Here is a 10,234-nt window from a genome sequence, read left to right as displayed (position 1 = left end):
CCATGACAGATGTGTACAATGAAATGTCCAACAATGTGCTGTCTGACCATGACAGATGTGTACAGTGAAATGTCCAACAATGTGCTGTCTGACCATGACAGATGTGTACAGTGAAATGTCCAACAATGTGCTGTCTGACCATGACAGATGTGTACAGTGAAATGTCCAACAATGTGCTGTCTGACCATGACAGATGTGTACAATGAAATGTCCAACAATGTGCTGTCTGACCATGACAGATGTGTACAGTGAAATGTCCAACAATGTGCTGTCTGACCATGACAGATGTGTACAGTGAAATGTCCAACAATGTGCTGTCTGACCATGACAGATGTGTACAATGAAATGTCCAACAATGTGCTGTCTGACCATGACAGATGTGTACAATGAAATGTCCAACAATGTGCTGTCTGACCATGACAGATGTGTACAGTGAAATGTCCAACAATGTGCTGTCTGACCATGACAGATGTGTACAATGAAATGTCCAACAATGTGCTGTCTGACCATGACAGATGTGTACAGTGAAATGTCCAACAATGTGCTGTCTGACCATGACAGATGTGTACAGTGAAATGTCCAACAATGTGCTGTCTGACCATGACAGATGTGTACAGTGAAATGTCCAACAATGTGCTGTCTGACCATGACAGATGTGTACAGTGAAATGTCCAACAATGTGCTGTCTGACCATGACAGATGTGTACAATGAAATGTCCAACAATGTGCTGTCTGACCATGACAGATGTGTACAATGAAATGTCCAACAATGCTCAATGACCTGCATGCTGACAACAGACTATATGTTGATGTCAGGTTTTTAGCACACCACAGTTTTTGGCACAGCAAAAGCAGTGGTTAGGAGAGAGTTTCTTTCACGTTAAAACACCAAAAGCATTGTACTGAAAAATGTTTGATGTTCAGGGAAATACACCGCAAAACAAAAGGATTTGATGACAAATAATTCACAATGGAAATGGCTCATCATCCCATGGAAAACAACAAGAGCATGAAAACATAAATAATTTATTGTTCTGGATTATTGTTGGAAATGAGAGGAAATAATTTAGTCACCTGAAATCAATCCTATGATTAATATCTATGCATATGGTATCAGCAGATCAGCAAGACAATGTATTTAGAAATCATCAATCAAAACAGTTTCACATCTGAAAGAATTTTTTTTTTCTATAAGCTGCACAACCAACATGTATGATATGATTCTGACACAGCATGATAGGCTCAACAATATAAATTATTGTTTGAAAGAAATGTACATCAAAAATCATTGCAAACTGCCTGAAAAACAGAAAAATATCAAAATATGCCTCACAAAGTTGCATAATACTTAAACTTGATTCAAGCATATGACACACAATTTATGTTTGTGACATTTATACATCCTATACGTTCATAAACATTCATACAAAAGTAATCATTCAATCCTTTGCCAGAAACCTTAATACGCTTACAAGAAAAAATGACAGGAAAACCAGGAAAGGATCACTTGACAGTGGTGATGAGACTCCAGGTTCCTTTGGCGTGTGTGTGATGAAAGACATTCCAACCTGCTGTTTTGGCACCATCTGATCACAATTACATGACAGTCTTTCCACTTTTGTTATTTCAATTTTATAGGTAATGTTTGTCCATATGTTTGACTGAAATTCATAAAATATAAATATACAGACAGTTAGATAGATAGATAGATAGATAGACATATTTTGACTGAAATTTGTAAAATATTCATAGATTGATATTTTGACTGAAATTCGTAAAATATAGAAAGATAGATAGATAGATAGATAGATAAACATTGGGTTAATTCCACAAAATAGAATTTCTTTCTACAGTAATGGAAGCAGAACTTGATTTAACATCTCTTCACTTTTATGATATTCGTTGAATACAAGTATAGAAGAAGAAAAACTTGTCATCATTTCTGAATTTTACTGCTTGATTGGAACATTTTGTTATTATAAACAAGGTCAAAAACATTACTTTTGATTTTAGCTTTCCTTTCAAGCTTTGCTGAACGTCACCATTTTGAAGACATTAACACTGATGAGTGAGTTTGACATTGTATTGTGTCTATATGGTGGTTCATCTTGTTGATGTGTCTTATGTCAGCCGTTTCCTTTCTGGTTCAACGTGCATGTTGTTAGGAAACGTCAGCCCTCAGTCTGTGCCTAAAAACTCTGTAATCTCCACAAATAAGCATTCTTTTTTTTAACATTCATATCCACATCCCCTCAGTCAATGAAATGTTCAGAGCTGTGAAGGACTGATACTGACTGTTGGTGGGGAACCTAGCTAGGAGTGCTTGTGACATGACGCCCCTCACCAGGAGAACAGCGTGGGGCAGGTGGTGTACACTCCACTGTCAGCAGACAACTGTCTGAAATGGTCCAGCTTTAAAAAGCAAAAAAACACAAAAACAGAAAGAAAGAAAAAAAAAGAACAGCAAAGAAAAAAATCTATAAGAGAAAACAGCTGGTTGTGTCCAAAACAGCATTCACAACCATAATGAAATAACTAAAAATACAATTACTGACCTATCCGCAAAGTATTTTCTGCTGTATTCATTTTCATTTGCACAGTGAATTCATTACAGAAAATGCAACATGTTATACCTGCCACATCACCTGACACACAAACAAATCACAACAGACAAATGGGTGACATTTTTTATGACATGTGTGGTCTTCACAAACCCCATCTCATAAACCGTAATTATAGGTTAAATGCCCCATAGCTTTTTACAGCTCATTGAAGGAAGGTGGCCCAGTCCTCTCCTTCCTCTGCCTTAACCTTCCCCAACCAGACAGGCATCCATTCTCACCTGGGTACGGGTGGGGAGAGGAAAATGCCTTTCCAAATGACACAACACTCCACTGAAACAAGGCCTTGACATCTCATCACTGGATCACAACATCAATGCCTTACCAACTTGGCCACAGCCCCTCTTCATAAATGATTGTACAGAAAATCAACATGGTCAGCAGTGTGCTGGCAGTCTGCCCATGGACTGTCCCCAAGCCAGCACCAATCTTGATCAGCAAGTCACCATGTTGCAGCCACGCTGAGGGAAATGTGTGCTGTCAGTCATGGTGTTGAAAGATACACACATGGAAAACATGTTGCTGTCACCTTGAACGGTCTGCTGTCGGCATTAATGCAACCTTCAGTTACAACTGTCAGTGGAGTGTTGACATACATCTAAACTTCTATAATTCCAGTCAGTCAATAATTTTATTCTACAGTCAAATCTATACAGTCAGCGCACAAATCTATGCACTCAACTCTGCACTGTCAATGCTGTGGTTCTACACTGTCAATTCCTTATTCAATGCATTCAAGGAAGTTAGAATCTTCCATGGACAGACCAAAATAACGCCTGAAAAACATCAGCATGTTCTACCTTCAAACAACACTTTGTGGGGAACTGTGCAAAAAGATGCCTACTCACCTGTACAGACACCATACCACTTGCTTTGTTATCGGTCACACAAATAAAACTTTTGTTTCAAAATGTACATTGAGGGCATTTTACAGGCAACATTTATGAATGATGTGCTGTTCAGTAATGATTCCCAAAGAAGGTCAATTTTTGCAGACGATTCCAAAACTTGTCACACACACACACACACTCACACACACACACACATACACACACACACACACTCACACAAGCTTGTCATTCAGTCATGTGACATGTGGAACAGCCTCCCTTTTTTAAAAATGAAGAGGGAAGAATTGAGGACAGAACCAGTCCACAATGGCCTGTCGCCAACCTTTTGGGATGGACGTGTTTTGCTACAGGTGTTTGCACAGCCAGTGTTGCTGACCAGGACCCCATTCCCCCACCTGTTAGGTGTCCCTGGTTTCCTGGTGAATCCAATCAACGACGTTAGCGACGCGGGCAAAGCGGTTGGCGCGGATGGCGGGGTGGTACTGGCCACAGGGGGCGTTGCCACGACTCATGACCCCGGCCAGTGTCCAGCGCTTGCTGGGTGCCAGGCAGATCAGAGGGCCACCGCTGTCGCCCTGCCACCACACACTGACTGTACTACAACACACAGTGACAACACACACACTGACTGTACTACAACACACACACTGACACACACTGACTGTACTACAACACACACTGACTGTACTACAACACACACTGACAACACACACACTGACTGTACTACAACACACACACTGACAACACACACACACTGACACACACTGACTGTACTACAACACACACACACACACACTGACTTACTACAACACACACACTGACACACACTGACTGTACTACAATACACATACTGACTGTACTACAACACACACTGTCATACAACACACACACTGACTGTACTACAACACACACTGTCATACAACACACACACTGACTGTACTACAACACACACTATCATACAACACACACACTGACTGTACTACAACGCACACTATCATACAACACACACACTGACTGTACTACAACACACACACTGACTGTACTACAAAACACACTGACTGAACACACTGACTGTACTACAACACACACAGACTGACTGTACTACAACACACACACACTTACTGTACTACAACAAAGACTGTCACACAATACACACAGACTGTACTACAACACACACACTGACACACACTGACTGTACTACAACACAAACTGAACTACAACACACACTGACTGTACACACTGACTGTACTAAAATACACAACACACACACTGACTGTACTACAACTCACACACTGACTGTACTTCAACACACACTGTACTAAAACACACACACCGACTGTACTACAACACACACTGTCATACAACACACAAACTGACTGAACACACTGACTGTGCTACAACACACACACCGACTGTACTACAACGCACACACTGACTGTCATACAACACACACACTGACTGTCATACAACACACACACATTGACTGAACACACTGACTGTACTACAACACACACACTGTACTACAACGCACACTGTCATACAACACACGCGCTGACTGTACTACAACACACACGCTAACTATACTACAACAGACACTATCATACAACACACACACTGACTGTACTACAACACACATGCTGACTGTACTACAACACACATGCTGACTGTACTACAACAAAGACTGTCATACAACAGACACACTGACTGTACTACAACACACACGCTGAGTGTACTCCAACACACACTTTTATACAACACACACACTGACTGTACTACAACACACACTGTCATGCAACACACACACTGACTGTACTACAACACACACACTGACTGTCATATAACACACACACACTGACTGTCATACAACACACACACACTGACTGTCATACAACACACACACTGACTGTCATACAACACACACACACACTGACTGTCATACAACACACTGACTGTCATACAACACACACACACACAGACTGTCATACAACACACACACTGACTGTCATATAACACACACACACACTGACTGTCATACAACACACACACTGACTGTCATACAACACACTGACTATCACACACACTGACTGTCATACAACACACACACACTGACTGACTGTCTGTCATACAACACACACACTGACTGTCATACAACACACACACACTGACTGTCATACAACACACACACACACACACACACACACTGACTGTCATACAACACACACACTGACTGTCATACAACACACACACACACACACTGACTGTCATACAACACACACACACTGACTGTCATACAACACACACACTGACTGTCTTCCAACACACACACTGACTGTCATACAACACACACACTGACTGTCATACAACACACTGACTATCATACAACACACACACTGACTGTCATATAACACACACACACACTGACTGTCATACAACACACACACACACTGACTGTCATACAACACACACTGACTGTCATACAACACACACACTGACTGTCATACAACACACACACACACTGACTGACTGTCTGTCATACAACACACACACTGACTGTCATACAACACACACACACTGACTATCATACAACACACACACTGACTGTCATATAACACACACACACACTGACTGTCATACAACACACACACACACTGACTGTCATACAACACACACTGACTGTCATACAACACACACACTGACTGTCATACAACACACACACACTGACTGACTGTCTGTCATACAACACACACACTGACTGTCATACAACACACACACACTGACTGTCATACAACACACACACTGACTGTCATACAACACACACACACACTGACTGTCATACAACACACACACACACTGACTGTCATACAACACACACACTGACTGTCATACAACACACACACACTGACTGTCATACAACACACACACTGACTGTCATGCAACACACACACACTGACTGTCATACAACACACACACTGACTGTCATACAACACACACACACACACACTGACTGTCATACAACACACACACTGACTGTCATATAACATACACACTGACTGTCATACAACACACACACACACTGATTGTCATACAACACACACACACACACACTGACTGTCATACAACACACACACTGACTGTCATACAACACACACACACACACTGATTGTCATACAACACACACACACACACTGACTGTCATAAAACACACACACTGAATGTCACACAACACACACACTGTCATACAACACACACACACTGACTGTCATACAACACACACACTGACTGTCATACAACACACACACTGACTGTCATACAACATACACACTGACTGCCATACAACAGTGAACGGAAGGCATAAAGGACCCTTTTTTTTTGAGGCGGGAGGGAATGGGGGGGGTAATAAATGTAGAAGGTAAACCATGGAAGTGATATAAATATGTAAATAATAGCTTAGATTTTTCCTAATTAGGACTGAATCTTTTCTATATTATCATGATGGTGTGTGTGTGAGAGAGAGAGAGAGAGAGAGAGAGAGAGAGAGAGAGACAGAGACAGAGAGACAGAGAGAGAGAGAGAAAGACGAAACCATGGAAAAAACCCAGAAAAAGCCAGTTTTACAATCTTATTTTTTTTAGATTCTAGAAGTCACATGTGATTTGTTTTTAATTTAACAACAATCAGTGTGTTTAGTAAATCCAGTGAAGTTATTGGCCTGTCATTAATTGTTTCACCAAGTTTTTCTTCTTCCTCAACTAATTGCTACAGCCATCATGATCTGAATCTCTCTGTGTGTGTGTGTGTGTGTGTGTGTGTGTGTGTACATCTCTCTCTCTCTCTCAGTCTATGATTTAGTTCCCCCTGAATGGGAACTTGGTCTTAACAGCCATCAATCAACATCATACAAACTTTTTCATTATAATGAGAGACAGAGACAGAGAGAGATATTCTGATCATGATGGCCTAAAAGAGGAAGGTGGCAAAATGGCTAAGACACCAATACAGAGTCTGTGAGGGTCTGGGTTCAAATCCCGCACTCACCCTTTCTCTCAAGTTTGACTAAAAAATCAAACTGAGCATCTAGTTAATCAGATGCACATTAAACAAAAATCCATGGCAACGAGAGCTTTGTCCTTTGTGTGTGTGTGTGTGTGAGCTTTTTTTACCTTTGGTAGGAAAAGCCATACACACCCCGACAATACAGATCACCAAGAGACCACATCCTTCCTAATCTGACAAGACAGGTGACTCCAGACAGCTTTACATTCCCCATTTAGCAAAAATCAACTTTCCCCAATCATTCTTCCTGATCCTCTCACATCAGGCTTATGCCCCCCCAACCCCCTCGCCCCCCCACACCCCCCCTTCTTCCCTCCCCCTCTCCCCCATACCTCTGTACAAAGCAGACGTCCATTTATCATTCCATTTCCTGGCAGAATTTGTTTGTTGGGAATACTTTTGCTTCTTTTTTCTGTGCCCCAGAATTTTTTCTACACTTCTATGATGATGGAGGTGATGATGATGCTTCTGTGTGATGCATTTTGGTTTGGGACACCATGACAAGGCTGTGCCCTCTTAACTCATAATATTATACCCTGCCATCAACCAGGCCTGAGAAATACAGATACCTGCAGTGCTGGTACACTAGTTCCAGCAACACTCACAAAGGTACATCCGAGAAGTGTATGAACTGTACAGTGTAATCCCTATCTTCTAATTTGAGTTAATAGCCCACTCAGCTGTGAGTAAAACATTACCTGGCAGGTGGAAGGCTTGCCGAAGACAAATCCCCCACACAGTGTGGAGTTGGTGTTGACGCGGGTCTCCCCGGGCACCGTGTTGTGGACACACTGACCCTCACTCCACAGCTGCATCCGCGTGTCGCGCAGCATCTCCGGGGCGACAACTGTGCAACACCACCTTCAGTGTGACATTATGGGGACAGTGTCTGTAGTCAGATTCTCATCTTTATCATGCTTCATCAGCATGACATCATGAGGACAGTGTCTGTAGTCAGTGTCTGATCTTTATCATGCTTCATCAGCATGACATCATGAGGACAGTGTCTGTAGTCAGTGTCTCATCTTTATCATGCTTCATCAGTGTGACATCCTGTAGTCAGATTCTCATCTTTATCATGCTTCATCAGCATGACATCATGAGGACAGTGTCTGTAGTCAGTGTCTGATCTTTATCATGCTTCATCAGTGTGACATCCTGTAGTCAGTGTCTCATCTTTATCATGCTTAATCAGTGTGACATCCTGTAGTCAGTGTCTCATCTTTATCATGCTTCATCAGTGTGACATCCTGTAGTCAGTGTCTGATCTTTATCATGCTTAATCAGTGTGACATCCTGTAGTCAGTGTCTCATCTTTATCATGCTTAATCAGTGTGACATCATGGGGACAGTGTCTGTAGTCAGTGTCTGATCTTTATCATGCTTCACCAGTGTGACATCATGGGGACATTTTCTGTAGTCAGTGTCTCATCTTTATCATGCTTCACCAGTGTGACATCATGGGGACAGTGTCTGTAGTCAGTGTCTGATCTTTATCATGCTTCATCAGTGTGACATCATGGGGACATTTTCTGTAGTCAGTGTCTCATCTTTATCATGCTTCACCAGTGTGACATCATGGGGACAGTGTCTGTAGTCAGTGTCTGATCTTTATCATGCTTCATCAGTGTGACATCCTGTAGTCAGTGTCTCATCTTTATCATGCTTAATCAGTGTGACATCCTGTAGTCAGTGTCTCATCTTTATCATGCTTCATCAGTGTGACATCCTGTAGTCAGTGTCTCATCTTTATCATGCTTAATCAGTGTGACATCCTGTAGTCAGTGTCTCATCTTTATCATGCTTAATCAGTGTGACATCATGGGGACAGTGTCTGTAGTCAGTGTCTCATCTTTATCATGCTTAATCAGTGTGACATCATGGGGACAGTGTCTGTAGTCAGTGTCTCATCTTTATCATGCTTCATCAGTGTGACATCATGGGGACAGTGTCTGTAGTCAGTGTCTGATCTTTATCATGCTTCACCAGTGTGACATCATGGGGACATTTTCTGTAGTCAGTGTCTCATCTTTATCATGCTTCACCAGTGTGACATCATGGGGACAGTGTCTGTAGTCAGTGTCTGATCTTTATCATGCTTAATCAGTGTGACATCCTGTAGTCAGTGTCTCATCTTTATCATGCTTCATCAGTGTGACATCATGGGGACAGTGTCTGTAGTCAGTGTCTGATCTTTATCATGCTTCACCAGTGTGACATCATGGGGACATTTTCTGTAGTCAGTGTCTCATCTTTATCATGCTTCACCAGTGTGACATCATGGGGACAGTGTCTGTAGTCAGTGTCTGATCTTTATCATGCTTAATCAGTGTGACATCCTGTAGTCAGTGTCTCATCTTTATCATGCTTCATCAGTGTGACATCATGGGGACAGTGTCTGTAGTCAGTGTCTCATCTTTATCATGCTTCATCAATGTGACATCATGGGGACAGTGTCTGTAGTCAGTGTCTCATCTTTATCATGCTTCATCAGTGTGACATCATGGGGACAGTGTCTGTAGTCAGTGTCTCATCTTTATCATGCTTCATCAGTGTGACATCATGGGGACAGCGTCTGTAGTCAGTGTCTCATCTTTATCATGCTTCATCAGTGTGACATCATGGGGACAGCGTCTGTAGTCAGTGTCTCATCTTTATCATGCTTCATCAGTGTGACATCATGGGGACAGTGTCTGTAGTCTGTTTCTG

The 10,234-nt window shown here is 41.9% G+C and overlaps 1 protein-coding gene across 9 annotated transcripts in view; it reads right to left on the bottom strand.

Annotated features, from left to right (window-relative positions):
• Positions 1–517: 517 nt before the first annotated feature.
• Positions 518–10,234, bottom strand: part of LOC143277261 (uncharacterized) — a 214,330-nt gene continuing 204,613 nt past the window's right edge. For 4 of the 9 annotated variants that reach the window (XM_076582044.1, XM_076582046.1, XM_076582045.1 and 1 more), the window contains exons 17-18: positions 8,224–8,372; positions 519–4,047 (exon numbers count right to left, since the gene is read on the bottom strand). In XM_076582044.1, the coding sequence (XP_076438159.1) occupies positions 3,871–4,047; positions 8,224–8,372 (326 nt within the window). In that variant the 3' untranslated portion in view covers positions 519–3,870. Of the gene's footprint in view, positions 4,048–8,223; positions 8,373–10,234 lie in introns of all 9 variants that reach the window. The other 5 variants (XM_076582039.1, XM_076582041.1, XM_076582040.1 and 2 more) reach the window with 3 other exon arrangements.

This window comes from Babylonia areolata, chromosome 33, assembly GCF_041734735.1.
Source record: "Babylonia areolata isolate BAREFJ2019XMU chromosome 33, ASM4173473v1, whole genome shotgun sequence".
Classification (NCBI taxonomy): Eukaryota; Metazoa; Mollusca; class Gastropoda; order Neogastropoda; family Buccinidae; genus Babylonia; species Babylonia areolata.
Note: the sequence above shows the minus strand (reverse complement) of the source record. Positions and strands in the feature narration are given on the sequence as shown.